The sequence below is a fragment of the Grampus griseus genome, assembly GCF_964374135.1.
Source record: "Grampus griseus genome assembly, chromosome: 16".
NCBI lineage: Eukaryota > Metazoa > Chordata > Mammalia > Artiodactyla > Delphinidae > Grampus > Grampus griseus.
Genome location: NC_139010.1, coordinates 60,253,196 through 60,267,949, shown reverse-complemented (window position 1 = coordinate 60,267,949; position 14,754 = coordinate 60,253,196). Strand labels below are relative to the sequence as shown.

At 46.4% G+C, this 14,754-nt stretch overlaps 2 protein-coding genes across 2 annotated transcripts; one reads left to right on the top strand and one right to left on the bottom strand.

Moving 5' to 3' along the window:
• Positions 1 to 3,984: 3,984 nt before the first annotated feature.
• On the bottom strand, positions 3,985 to 14,516 carry NOLC1 (nucleolar and coiled-body phosphoprotein 1). Its single transcript, XM_082674018.1, has 13 exons — positions 14,392 to 14,516; positions 12,145 to 12,200; positions 11,891 to 12,030; positions 11,664 to 11,794; positions 11,086 to 11,251; positions 9,620 to 9,750; positions 9,345 to 9,489; positions 8,900 to 9,028; positions 8,520 to 8,630; positions 7,786 to 8,427; positions 7,496 to 7,602; positions 7,229 to 7,321; positions 3,985 to 7,054 (listed from the first exon to the last, which is right to left on the bottom strand). The coding sequence occupies exons 1-13, from the start codon at positions 14,509 to 14,511 to the stop codon at positions 6,896 to 6,898; spliced, it is 2,130 nt and encodes a 709-aa protein (XP_082530144.1). The 5' UTR covers positions 14,512 to 14,516; the 3' UTR covers positions 3,985 to 6,895.
• Positions 9,828 to 10,987, top strand: LOC309834845 (ubiquitin-ribosomal protein eS31 fusion protein-like; the record flags this gene model as incomplete). The annotated part of the gene is made up of 2 exons (XM_082674020.1): positions 9,828 to 10,035; positions 10,320 to 10,987. The coding sequence occupies 2 exons, from the start codon at positions 9,828 to 9,830 to the stop codon at positions 10,592 to 10,594; spliced, it is 483 nt and encodes a 160-aa protein (XP_082530146.1). The 3' UTR covers positions 10,595 to 10,987.
• Positions 14,517 to 14,754: the final 238 nt, after the last annotated feature.

The window sequence follows — 14,754 nt, the reverse complement described above, 5'->3', positions numbered from 1 at the left end:
TCTGCATATATGCCCAGGAATGGGATTGCTGGATCACATGGTAACTCTATTTTTAGTTTTTTAAGGAACCTCCCTACTGTTTTCCATAGTGGCTGTACCAATTTACATTCCCACCAATCGTGTATGAGGGTTCCATTTTCTCCACACCCTCTCCAGCATTTATTATTTGTACGAGAGTCACTTAATGCCTTACTCTTCCTCACTGCTCCCCTACCTCCACCCCACCAACCAAGTTCTAGTTTTTTTCCTAAATGTTTCTCAAATCTATCCACCTCTCTCCATCTTCTCTATCTTGGCACCACTTTAATTCAGGTCACCAAAATGATCTCTCTCCTGGCCTACTGCAGTAGCCTAACTGGTCTCAAAATATCCGCTCCAAATCCCTTCAGTCTATTCTCATGCTAACCACATCTGGCTTTTCAGCATGCAAATCTGTCACCAGCCTTTAACACATTCGGTGATACTGATGGAATGTTTAATGTTAGTTGATTACTGTCTGTATTGGTAATTCTTTTATATATTTGAAATTTTCCCTAATAAAAAAAAATGATACCCACACATACACTCACTGTTATGGACTGAATGTTTGTGTTCCTCTGCCCCCCAGAATTTATATGTTGAAGCCCTAACTCCCAACATGATGGTAACAGTAAGCAGGGCCTTTGGGAGGTAATTAGGTTTAGATGAGGTAATGAGGGTACAGCCCCAAGATAGGATTAGTGTCCTTGTAAAAAAGAGACCAGAGGGGGGCTTCCCTGGTGGCGCAGTGGTTGAGAGTCCGCCTGCCGATGCAGGGGACACGGGTTCGTGCCCCAGTCTGGGAAGATCCCACATGCCGCGGAGCGGCTGGGCCCGTGAGCCGTAGCCGCTGAGCCTGCGCGTCCGGAGCCTGTGCTCCGCAACGGGAGAGGCCACAACAGTGAGAGGCCCGCGTACCGCAAAAAAAAAAAAAGAGAGAGACCAGAGAGCTTACTCTGTCTCTCCCTGCCATGTGAGGACATAGCAAGAAGCCTTCTGAAAGCCAGGAAGAGAGTTCTCACCAGGAACCAAACAGGCCTGCATCTTGATCTTGGACTTCCCAGTCTCAAGAACTATGAGAAACACATTTCTGTTGTTTAAGGCACCCAGGCTATGGTATTTTGCTATGGTAGCCCCAGATGACTAAGACACGCACACACTCTTCAACAGCTTCCCACTGCCTTCAGAATAAAACACGCCTTACAAGGCTCTACATGCCCCGGTCCCTGCCTCCCTCTCAAGCCTCATCTTATACTGCTCTCCTCCTTCCTCTGCCTTTCAGCTGCACAGACCCCTTCTGGGGTCTCCATCATGTTCCCTCTCACCAAAAGGCCTTTGCACATGCTGTGTCTTCTCACTGAAAAAAACACAACAGCCCTGCTCATCTTGCACCACTGAGACAGGCTGGGACCTGGGACCCTTTACTGGAGTGCTTGCACCTAGACAAGCAACAGAATACCAAGAAACTATAAGGGACTATGAACAATAAGATACAAAAAGACGACAAACCAACTGCCACTTCTGAGGAGCCAGGAGCAAAAGCAGGGTACTCTGCATGATCCCAGCACCGCCAAGCGGGTGGGCAGACCACCTAAGCCACTTCTTCAGCCTAACCCACCCATCCACCCCCACCCTCACACCGCTTAAGGAACAAGCCCACCCTCCTCGGAGAGCGAGCAAGGGAACCCGTTACTTGTTTTCCCTCCTTTGTGCTACAGCGTGGGTCCCAATAAAGCCTTGCCTGAATACCTCGTATGGTCTCTTATCAACTTCTATTGATTAAAGAGTCCAAGGACCCAAGTCAGTAACATCAACACCTTCACCTAATTAACTCTCACCTTCAAGTCTGGGCTGAAACATCACTTCCTCAGTGAAGACATCTATTACCACAGTGACCCTATGTCCTGACTTGCCTGGGAAAGTCTCAATCCACACCTGTTCCTCTCAGCCTAATTATCAATCTCTCTCCCTTCATTCTCAAAAACATCCCAGTTTAGGGACTTCCCTGGCTGTCCAGTGGTTAAGACTTCGCCTTCCAATGCAGGGGGTGCAGGTTCGATCCCTGATCAGGGAGCTAAGATCCCACATGCCTCGAGGCTATAAAACCAAAACAAAACAGAAGCAATATTGTAACAAACTCAGTAAAGACTTTAAAAATGGTCCACATCAAAAAAAAAAAAAGTTTTAAAAAAAAAAAAAGCATCCCAGTTTAGATGATAGATTACATGGCTACCCAGTCCGTGAGGAAGTATCACCACTATGTGGGCTACTTTCCCCTGTCACATGTGCTCACAGCTCTTCGTACCTTGCCCTCATTGTACTGAAGTTTATATTTATACATTTATTTGTGTGGATTAATATCTTTGCCCCTCATTAGACTGGGTAAACTTTGGTTGCTGGGACTGTGTCTGGTTTTTTGTTCATTCATGATTTTGTTAACATCTCTCACAAATTACGTGCCTGGTATATAGTAAGCACTCATATTTACTGAATGGATGAATTTCTGTGTCTGACAGGCTAATTTATTGAAATACTCTGTACCTTACCTACCCTCCAATACACTTAGAAGATGGAAGCCTGGCATATGTTCTCCTCAATCCTGCTGGGAGAGGAGGGGAGACAGAGGAGAGAGCACCAGGGCCTCTGAGCTCCCAGGCATAGGAAGGACACAGGTCTGCAGTTTCCATAAGCAGTGGGACCTGTGGCTGGCCCCCCTTATGGGAGCTCCAGTGCCCTGTTGGACCTGAGGGGAAAGTTGGGAGTTCCACATGAACATCAGGGTTCCTCTATGAGCCATGTTGCCTGTTGCTGGTTTTCAGGTAACAGATGACCTCTCATAGATGACAGACTCTCCTCTCCACTCTCCAGAACCAAGGGTCCTCAAACTAGGACCTACGTCTTATTCATCTCTGTATCCAAAAGCTCATAGCAGATGCTCCGAATTTGTTGAATGTTAAGTGGGGTAACACAATGCCAAGCTTCAACTATAGAGTCCAGCTCCCTGCAGTGTGCAAGGGCCCCACCTACTGGCCTCTTCAGTAATTGCAGACAGCTTAAGCCAGCTTTGCATGAGGCAGGGGGATAAGAACTCAGTTGTCAGTAGGGGCTTTGCTTTCCCTGCAGCTGTATTTAGTGCCAGGAGCACTGCATTGGACTAGCAATCCCCTAACACACTCAGGAGAACAAAATAAAGTATTAACTCCTCACTTTGGTACAAAAGGCCATTGCTACTGAATCCTCAGACAGTATTAACCTGCCCCTACTTACCACACATCCTCCACCTGATCCATCCTAAAGGCTCTCTTCTCCCACTGGGAACATTTCTTCTTCCTTTCATGGTATGTGCCTTCTTCCCCCCTGGCAGCTGGAATCCTGGGCCTCCTCAGAATCCTGGGCCAAGGTCAGTCTTTTGTTGCTGTCCCCTTGGGGGTGCTACTGTGACCCTTGGTGACAGGACTCAGCATGGTGTACAGAACTGTTCCCATCTCTGACTTCCCCTATTAGACACTGAGCTCTCAGGGAGTTCTATGGCTGGTACATAGTAGGCATTCAAACACTCTTAGTATTTCAGAGCCCCCAAATACTAAGGTTGAGACACCATGATCTAGTTAATATCCACCTAACAGGATTGGGTAGTAGTGAGGATATAACCTGTGAAACATAAAGCCACAAAAGGATATTGGAAAGTCTCCTGCTTTGTGTCCATATGAGGTACACTGCAGATGGGCATGAGCCATCATGTGTGTGATTCACTTAACGTGTGGATTTCAGCAACACTGCCAGAACCCATCAGCATAGGTAGGAATTCAGGTCCCTGAAACTAAACAATGAAATGGATAAATTAAATGTGGTATATACATACAATGGAATATCACGCAGCCTTGAAAAAGGAGATCCTGCCACATGTTACAACATGAGTAAACCTTGAGGGCATTATGCTAAGTGAAATAAGCCAGTCACAGAAGGACAAATGCAGTCTGATTCCACTCATGAAATATCTAAAGTAGTCAAAATCATAGCAATCTGTTGCACAACAATGTCAGTGCTAACACTAATGAACTATACACTTAAAAGTGGTTAAGATGGCAACTTTAATGTTGTGTTTTTTTACCACAATTTTAAAAAACTGAGCATTTTCATTTACCCAAGTGGCAAAGATAAACTTGTTTAAGTGTTGGCAAGAGGGCAAGCAAAGAGGTACTTTCATAAAGTGTTGTTGGAACTACAAGTTGGTACAATGGTTTTGGAGAGCAATGATGAACAAACGTTAAATGTACACATCCTCTGACCCAACAATCACTCTTAGACTATTTCCTATAAAAATACCCACGCAAATAGTCAGTCTCACATATAAAATATCCACTATGGCACTATTTATAATAACAAAACACTTAAACAACCTGAACAGCTACCAATAAGGTACTACTTAAAATAATTTATGCTACTTCCATACAATGGGGTCATTAAAAATGAGCTCCAAAGTTATGAAACCCTGCATATAGCAAGCTACTCCATATGTGTGAGGAGAAAGGGGAGAGGATTCATGTAGTAGTACACACAGTGAAACTCTCTGGAAAGAGACAAAAGAATCAAGTCCCAGAAAACGGGGATAAAACGGAAATTTAATTTTTACTTTATACTATTAGATTTAACAAGTACATTTGAAAATGAAAGTATAAGGAGAGGAAAGAAAAATTACCAACTCATTTCTTTTCAAATGCTCTTAGATTAGTGGTTTTCAGCTCTGGTTGCTCTTTAGAATCACCTAGGAGCTTTAAAAAATCTTAACTCCCAGAATCCACCAGAGAGCACCAGGATCTGACTCAACCGATCAGCAGATGGGTCCCTGGGTATCAGTGTTTTTAAAAGATCCCCAGATAATTCTAATTTTCAGCCAGTGTTGTGAAATCACTGATTTAGGCCAGGGTTTTGCAAACTGTAAAACGCCAGATAGTAAACATTATATCCTTTGTGGTCACATAAAGTCTGTCACTTTTTTTTTTTTAAACCCTTTAAAAAATGTAAAAGCATTCTTAGCTCCTGAGCAACACAAAAACAAGCCATGGACTGGATCTGGCCCATGGGCCACTTTGCCAATTCCCCAAGTTAGACTACGCACAGGCTGGTCTATTACCTGGACAAGGCACCATGAGACAAGGTATCATGAGATAAGGAATAGTAAAGAAGGCTCCACACTGAACCCACAAGTCTGGGCCCCAGCCCTCCAACTAGCAACCAAGTTGTTCTGTTTTGAGTGGAGGTGGGAGAGCTTTGGACTCACATTAATAAAACTCCCAAGATACATTATAAACCAGCCAGCTTATTACTTTTTAGTAAGATGTAGAACTTTTACCATGCAGACTGAATACATATGTCAGCGTGAAGAGCACATTTTCTTCCTAGAGGCAGTGACACAGAAAACCAGGTTATCTGTGGAACCCAAACAAGGGGAAGCTATCCTTAAGTTACAACTCATCCATAAAGCTAGGGCACACTTTCCCAACACAGGGACAGACCAGCCCCAGAGAACTTGGAGAACTCGTCAACTTTCCTCCCTATCTTACTCTGGCTGAGCACTGCCAACAGTCATCTCCTACAGCTTTATGATCAGCCTGCTTGGCCTAAGAGTCGTATCTCTGCTCACTGTTTTTTACTGTTATCTCCACTGTTACTGAGAATCAAGGTTCTGAAGGGGGCACATCAGTTGCTCCCGTGCACCAACTACAAGACACAATAATCCTGTTAGGATGCTCTCCCAACACAGTCTAACTCAAGTATTACCAGATAAAATGCTTTGTAATGATTCTTCTCATCCTCCATTTACAGGTTACCTATAAATTCACTTGAATAATGTAACCTAATTCCTACTGAGGATTAAGGTTTTTAATTATAGGTTTTCTTCTTTCACTTTCTTGATCAGTGATTCCCAACCATGTAGGAGTTAATGAAACCAAGAAACTAATTTTGTGTCACCACTGCTACCAAGACAGAAATACCAAGTGATATGTGCTTTTCAGATTAAATTAACGCTATTTTGTTCTCTAAAATGTAAAAAAATAAGATGTAGCCCTCAATTTAGTATTCGACACTCTTAAAGGTCAAGCCAATCAAAAATTGTCTTTGAACAATAAAAAAGTTTATGCTTTCAAATTAAAAAACACATATCGCAAACATTATGTAATAATAAAATTATAGCAAACGAAATATTCAGACTGACCCCACGGCATTCACACCACACCAGAATTTTGCCTGAAACAAAACAGTAAATTTTATCCGCCAAAGTAGGTAAGTCCATGCTGGCTGAAAACTTCAGTCCTAGACCCCACGAATGAGGTACATAGTTCATGCTTAACAGATAAATACATTAACCAGTCTTAGCCACCCCTCACCAGGGCCCTGAGGGGTAGAAAGGATGAAATGTGGACACAAGCACTCCCATAGACAGAATTCTCCAATTATAAAAATTCATAATGTGACCTTTACCACATCTTGGAAGATAGTTGAGATTTTAATCTGTGAACCCACCTCTGAAAACCACAACAAAAATCAATAAGAAATAATCTAATGTAAAATATACAAATTTCTCAGTATGAGAACTTCCACAAAACAGGGAGAATGACAACTAAAACAATTTTTCTTAAAAAAGAACACTCCCCTTACCTTGTCCTTGCTACCCAACACTCAAAAACAAATCTGTACAAAACCACAAACACAGAAAAGGACCTTAGAGGATGTTACGACGCAAAGCCTTCAGACCTAATCTAAACTGCTCTCCTCACTGAGACCCTCCCCCGATAGAGCTGAGGGTTCCCAGGTCCACTGGGGAAAGTGAGTGGTCTCAGATCATCACCCCTGCTGTGCTACAGATGGTCCACGGTCACTCGCTGTCAAACTTAACAGAATTGACTTGGACAGAGATGGAGCCTCCCCGGTAACTGCCCCGCTTCTTCTTGGTTTTCTCATGCCGGAAGGATTTGCCTTTGGTGAACTTCAGAACTTGATTGGCTCGCTCCCCCCAGTCTCCGGTTGCACCCCGCTGGTAAGTAGAGACAGGTGGTTAGCACACAGAAGGACAACGCCAGGGCCCTGTCAGTTTCTTCTCCCTGCTCCAGGCAACCCGAACCCAGAGAACCTCCTACCAACCAGAACCAAAAGCTACCCTCTCTCACCCCACCCCCTCAAGAATGGTGAAGACCCTCTCTCTCCTCACCTTGGCGTCAAAGGAATTGTCTGCCACTCGAGCATCCACCTCAATCTCCTCCTCCCTGATCCTTCGGAATGGGGAGGATCCCCTTCGTTCTCCCTGAAGAAGAATGAAGCAGGAAATTCAGGATGGAGTGGGCTTCTGGTCAGGAAGGCCCTCCGGAGCTACAACCACAGCACGTATGCCAGGCCAGGCAAAGGGCTGTCAAGGTGCTTTGCAATTTTTCTTTCTACTCTAAACGCTGGCTCCTGAGAGGAAAATAAGGCAACTTACTTTCTTCCTTTTAGGAAATGTGTTGGGGGTCTGGGGCTTTATCTTCTTGGCTAGAGGAGTCTCTGCCTCCTTAGCAGCCTCATTCTGCTTCCGCTTCTTTCCTGAACCTACAAAACAAAAGGCCAGACTCAGGAGACCAGTTTCCTGTCCCTCCTCCCAGGGTCCCACACTGAGGGCCTCCAACTAACTGGAAGCCAGTCATGGGCCTCGGCTCCCTATCCCACCCCCAAGAGTAGAGCCCATCCTGATCTAGGGGACAAACCCAGGAGGCAGGTTCTTTGGATACAGACCTGGCTTAGCAACTGCCACTGCTGCCTTTTTCTTGCCCCGCTCCTCCTCGTTGCTGTCCTTGTCTGCTTTTCCATTCTGGGCAGTCAGTGCAGAGGTGCCATTGGCCTTGGCGGTTTGTGGTCTTGGAGTGCCCTTGGCCTTGGGCTTCTCCTCTTCCTCCTGCTCACTGGAGTCCTCAGAGGAAGAAGTGCTGCTGCTCTCGGCCTTTGCTTTCTTCACAGAGGCTGGTTTGGAAGGGGCTACAGTTCCCCCTGCCTTCTGTGGCTTCTTTTTGGCTGGGGGTTTAGGCGTCTTCTCGTCCTCGTCTTCCTCGCTGCTGGAGCTGTCTGAATCAGAGCTGCTGTCCCCACCACCCTGAGAGGCCTGCCTGGCAGGCAAAGACGGAGCTGCTTTGGCCATCACCTTGGACTTAGGGGTGGCTACAGTCTTCTTCGTCTTCTCCTCCTCACTAGCACTGCTCTCCTCCTCGCTGGAGGAGCTATCAGCCTTTCTGGTCAGAGGCTTCTGGCCAGTGGCTGCAGGCTGCTTGGGAGTTGTAGCTGGCTTAACCGCAGACTGCTTGGGAGTGGCAGCTGGCTTACCTGAGGAATTCTTGGTGGTACTGGCTGGCTTAGCAGGAGCTTCATCAGAACTGTCGGAGTCTAGACAGAGAGGATGGAGTGAGTATCTCCCCACATCAGACTGAGGGGAGCCCTTGGAGCTCCCACTGCCCTGAGGGCCTCCTATGCCTTACCTGAGCTGTCTGAAGAGCTCTCTGCTGCCTTCTTTGCTGGAGCTGGTTTAGTAGTTGCTTTGGAGATGACTGCCTTAGCTGGGGGTCTCTTTTCTTCCTCAGAACTTGAATCTGGAGAGAACCTATGGCATTAGGCTGGGTCCAGAGTCCCAATCCAACCAGGGGCAACGAAAAGAAGGATGCAGGGAGTTCCCTGGTGGCCTAGTGGTCAGGATTCCAGGCTTTCAGCGCTGTGGTCCGGGTTCAATCCCTGGCGAGGGAACTGAGATCCCAAAAGCCGCGCGGCACAGCCAAAAAAAAAAAAGCAGAAGGGACAGAACCATTTCCCTCCCTACTCCTCATACGCTCCCCAGACCCACTCACCACAGGTGATGACTCACCAGACTCGTCGCTGCTGTCCTCACTGCTCTCCACAGGCTGCTGCTTCTCTGCAGCTTTCTTGGGAGCCTGAATTCCCAGGGACTTCTTGGGTGGGGGAACAGAAGGCGGGGGAACTGAACTATAGGGACCTGTTTAAAAGGGACAGTGTGGTGGTTTTAAAATATATACACAAATTCTTTGATACTGCTTCCTTCTAGAAATGGAGCTTAATTCCCTATCCCTTGAGGGTGGGCTAGGATTAGTGACTCATTTCTAACAAATAGACTACGGCAGAGATGATGGCATGCCATTTCTGAGTCTAGGTTATAAAAGGCAACGTGGCTTTCTCCTTTCTCTGGGAGAAGCTGGCTGACACATGCCAAGGTCCACGCGGTGACTGCAGAGGTCCTCCTGCCATTGGGCCCTGGTCACAGACGTCCAGCTTGACTCCCCGTGTCCAGTCACCTGGTTTTTTCTTCATGGGTTTTTTCTTCTGCTCTTCCTCCTCCTCCTCCTCACTGGAGGAGTCCTCACTGCTGGAACTCTTTTGGGCAGGAGTGGCAGCTGCTTTCACTGGGGCCTTGGCCACAGCTTGCTTTTTAGGTACAGTCTGCATCACACAGAGAAAATCAATTACCACAGGAAAATACTGACCCAACCAATCCTGCCATGCAATGGAGACCCCCCCAATTACCAACGTCCTCAGTCCCTTCTTTCCTGCTAGATATTAAGGTCCATACCTTCTTAGATACGGCTGCTGCTTTCCCCTCCTCTGAGTCATCATCACTGCTGCTGCTGCTACTGCTGCTGCTGCTGTTACTACCAGCTGCTTTGCCATTGACTACTTTAGGTGCTGGACGAGCTGGTATACCTAAGAAAAAAGAAATAATGTAAGCGAGTACAAAGACATCTTTCGGATCCACCATGGGCAGTGGTGCCGCCGCCAAGATGCAGATTTTCAGGAAGACCCTGACAGGGAAGACCATCACTCTCAAGGTTGAACCTTCAGATACAATAGAAAATGTAAAGGCCAAGATCCAAGATAAAGAAGGAATCCCTCCTGACCAGCAAAGACTGATCTTTGCTGGCAAGCAACTGGAGGATGGCCATACTTTGTCTGACTACAACATTCAAAAGGAGTCCAAAGGCTTCCCTGGTGGCACACTGATTAAGAATCGCCTGCCAATGCAGGGGACACGGGTTCGAGCTCTGGTCCGGGAAGATCCCACATGCTGCAGAGCAACTAAGCCCGTGTGCCACAACTATGTGCCCGCTCACCTAGAGCCCATGCTCTGCAACAAGAGAAGCCACTGCAATGAGAAGCCCGCACACCACAACGAAGAGTAGCCCCCGCTCGCTGCAACTAGAGAAAGCCCGTACGCAGCAACGGAGACCCAACTCAACGAAAAAAAAACTAATTAAAAAAAAAAAAAAAAAGAGTCCATTCTTCATCTGTGTGGAGACTTCGTGGTGGTGCTAAGAAAAGGAAGAAGTCTTACACCGCTCCCAAGAAGAACAAGCGTAAGAGAAAGAAGGCTAAGCTGGCTGTCCTGAAATACTGTAAGGTGGATGAAAATGGCAAAATCAGTCGCCTGCGTCAGGAGTGCCCTTCAGATGAATGCGGTGCTGGAGTTTCCACGGCCAGCCACTTTGACAGACACTATTGTGGCAAATGTTGTCTGATCTATTGTTTCAAGAAACCAAAAGATAAGTAATCGTATACTGGTTAATAAAAGACAAGAACTAATGAACAACAATAAAAAAGGAGTATCAAAACATTAAAAGGCCATAAAAACCTCCTTCCTATTAGCACAGAACTTGGGAGTCTGTCAATTCTCTTGCCTCTGGAGGAAGCATGAAGGAGAATGCTGTGGTTTACTACATCAAAAGATGAATTTCTTGCCCAATTTCAGGAATAAACCTGTCTTCCAAAAAATGATATGATGCAAATTATTTGAATATGCCCTCTGAAGTCTTTAAAACATGTTTTCCCTCACTGCAGACTATTTCTGTAGTTACTAGTCCCTAACAATAAAACTTTTTACTTACTAGGAAAATGTTTCTTTTTTTAAAAAAATGACACCAGTCAATACTTCTAGTTCAACATCCAGTGCTATTTCACTCCTGTGCTGAATTAAGGAATTTTCACATCAGTCCCCAGGGCAACCTGGTCCCCAGTCCAGCCTCCTAGGAACATAAACAATACCTGGTTTGGCTAGGGCTTTAGCCTGAGCTTTAGCTGCCACAGGTGTTGTCTTTGGTTTCTGGTTCTTTGGCACCTCATCTTCTGAGCTTGAGTCAGAATCAGAATCAGAGCTCTTGGCCTTCTTAGGAGGAGCTTTGACTGTCTTGGCTTGGGGCTTAACTCCCTTCTGTGAGAAAACACACAACCAGGAGAATCAGCAAGAGTTTCAGGGCACCCAAAGGACATCCTAAGGTAGAAAAGCTTCCTAGGTGCCCCCTTTTTTAGGCCTTGTCGCTGCCACTCCCTGTCTAGAGTTCCCTGTACCTGTCCATAAAACATATTCTCTTACTCTTGGAGTCCCTGACAGTATCCCAGAGAAACCCAATACTGCCAGGCAGGCAGAACGGGTTGAATTTCCTCTAGATTCAGGGCTCAACTTCAACCTCACATAATCCTTCCCAAACCTCATACTTCTACAACCTCCCTGAAAAACCATGTAATCACCTGTCGTATACCTAACACCATCAAGCTAAAAACCAAGATTTTAGTTTCTTCTTTCCAATCCCTTAGCAATCCCTTTCCTTCTCAAAGTTGCAAACCTGGACAGGCTTTTTCTTTTTGTCCTCCTCCTCATCATCACTGGATTCTTCACTGCTGCTGCTGCTCTCTGATGCCTTGACTGCAGCCTTTCCAGGATGCTGAAGCAGACTGGCCCGCTTGGCAGGTACAGCTGAACAAAAGTACAGGTCCCAGTAAGAACCAGAAATTTAGCACAGACAGCCTCCAAATCCTTTTCCTGGAACCACAACTCCCTGCTGGGTCTTACCAGCTTTCTTAGCGGGAGGCCCTTGGGTTTTTTCCTCCTCACTGCTGTCCTCACTGCTGTCACTGGATGAAGTCTTCTTCTTAGCCTTCTTAGTCACTGGTCCATTTGCCTGTAACTTCCGCTTTGGGGCCTTGGTGGACCTGTTGGGGTAGATTAGGCTAACTCCTGGGGAATCAGGACCTTCCCAAACCAAAGAACACAGTCCAGCCTACTTGGGGGGAGAAAACAGCCACACTAGCACAGAGGATACTTACTTGAGCCAGAAACTATAGATGTCCAAGAGGGAAGAGGCATTGGCATCCTGCTGGGTCTGTAAGAGAAAAGAGAGCAGAGTGAGAAATTTTTAATTTGATATAAATGTTACATCTCTGTAAGACTTCTCCTACTTGCATAAATTAGGAGAAAAATATTCTATTTACGTATTTCCCAGTTTTTGGTATCAAAAACTTGGGCTATCCCTGTAGTCTCTGGCACGATCTATCTATTCCCCCACCTGTCAATCCTATTTATCAAAGCCTTTAAAAACATACATTCCCTTTACTCTATCAGTGTACTATCTAAGAATTTATCCTTACCCATGAAACAAACATCTACACAGGAGGATGATTGCGGCAACGTGGTTTATAATTCCAAATCACTGGAAACCATCCTCCAAGAGAAGACTAGTAAAAATCTATGTTACGTATTCAGTACATAATTGCATTCAGCTATTACACTGATATAGATTATAAGTTGGTAACCAAAAAGTGGCAAGGCGTTACAGTATATACAAAAATACTGGCTCAAAGTTAGATGAGTAGATGTGAAACTCACCTCTGCCAATTATTAATGTGTGACCCCGAGCAAATCACTTAATCTGGGACTTCCCTGGTGGCGCAGTGGTTAAGAATCCACCTGCCAATGCATGGGACATGGGTTCGAGCCCTGGTCCAGGAAGATCCCACATGCCACGGAGCAACTAAACCCATGTGCCACAACTACTGAACCTGTGCTCTAGAGCCCTCAAGCCACAACTACTGAGCCTGCATGCTACCACAACTACTGAAGCCCGTGCACCTAGAGCCCGTGCTCCACAAGAGAAGCCACCGCAATGAGAAGCCTGTGCACCGCAACGAAGACCCAATGCAGCCAAAAATAAATAAATGAATAAAAATTAAAAGAAAAATAAGTCATTTAATCTTTCTGAGACTGTTTCCTTCCCTGTTAGATAGATGACACTACACATCTTATTAACTTGTTGAGAAGATAAAAAATAATGCATATAAGGTGCTTAGCATCTGGAAATAGCATCTTGCCCTTAGTAAACCCTCCAGAGATTAGTTTTTGTCACATAAAAAAGATTTCTGATTCTGAAAGGCCCAATTCCATCCAACCCACTCTCTGCAGCCTCCCTAACAGTCAAAACAGTTCCAATATGAAAGCAGCTGTATCAGATCACATGGCAGGCTGCCCCAGCTTAAGGCAGCCCTTTCTGAGGCTGATCTGACTCTCAACTTGCATAGCCTGATTCTACCACAAAGAACAAGCCTACCTTCTTAGTCAAAGACTAAGACCACTAAGGACTACCATACCACTCCACTCTACCCTCAAGGTGTTTTCTCATGCAGTCATGTCTTTCCTTGAGATGTAGATTCCAAACCTTTCACATTCCTGGTCATCTTCCTTTTACTTGTTTTTTGGAACATCCTAAGGTACAATAACTAAGATAACAGCTTTCACTCACTGATGCTTCCTGAGCACCAGGCATCGGTACTGCCACTTTGTATATGTACATATCATGTTACTCAGAAAAATCCTATAAAGTGGATGATGACATCCCCATAGAAGTATAAACAGATTCAGGGACGTTAAGCAAGCTGCCTGGATTATACATTTCAAAAATGGCAGAGGCTGTTCCCAAACCTAGACTTGTCTGATGCCATAAGTCAAAGATTCAAGCCAACAGCTATGCCTGCTTTGTAGAGAGAACTATGATGCTCAATCCTGCTTCAGTAAAACGAAAAGCAGAACCCTGCCTCTACTCGTTCATTTTTTTCTTTAATAACAAAAATCCCAGCCTTCATTATTTCTAAAGCAATTTTACTTATCTTTTGAGTCCCGGGTAAATTCGATTGAGAGTTAAGGTCAAGTCACGCTCGGCATCAGCCAACATAAAGCCCAAAGAAAGAACCAGGAGCCTCCAATGCCTCCGGTGGGGCACGACGCTGCCGCCTCGCCGCACTCCGCCAGCCACGTGACCTAGGCCACGAGGTTCCCACGCGGCCACCGCCGCCCCACTCACCAGAAAAAAGCAACAAAGCTCAGCGCCATATAGTCAGACATCGTGGAAGAGACGCTGAGACTCCAGGCTTTCCGGCCACCGCCGAGTGCTCGGCACAAAGGCCTGGCAGACACTGGGCTGGCGAACCCCACAGACCTCCCTACCTGCAAACCTAAGCATGTCAGGGCCCGGAGCCCTGTGGTCATCCCACCCCAGCCCACGAATCATGCCCGGGACTCACAGCGCCTGTTGCCTTGGCGAACTTGTTGGCCACGTCCGAGAGCTGGTTATCGCGCAGAAAGCCGAGCACGAGGGGATACAGGTCGCTGGGAACCACGCGGCGTAAGCCGGCGTCCGCCATCCTCTCGGCAATACGCGTCACTACCGTTGCCGACGCACGCGACTCAGGAACCCGGAAGAGGAGGGGTAGGGGCGGACCCGCGTGACGCCATCGTGCCGCGCAGGGCACGGCGGAAGGGGCGGGCGCACTCCGCAGAGCAGCCCCGCCCACACCTCGGAGACAGGGTAAAGACGAAATCTACTAACGCTTTCCGGTCCCGCGAGTGTCGCCATCTTGGTAAGGGTGGAGCCCGCCGGTCTGCTT

What these genes read in the sequence shown, in the direction of transcription:
- NOLC1 (XM_082674018.1), bottom strand. Translation starts at nt 14,511, where the DNA reads ATGGCGGACGCCGGCTTACGCCGCGTGGTTCCCAGCGACCTGTATCCC. An exon ending in AAAAGAAAAAGCCTGTCCAG is followed by an intron (nt 11,252 to 11,663) that starts GTTTGCAACTTT and finishes GTTTTCTCACAG; the next exon opens with AAGGGAGTTAAGCCCCAAGC. An exon ending in CATTTCCTAAAAGGAAGAAA is followed by an intron (nt 7,322 to 7,495) that starts GTAAGTTGCCTT and finishes ATTCTTCTTCAG; the next exon opens with GGAGAACGAAGGGGATCCTC.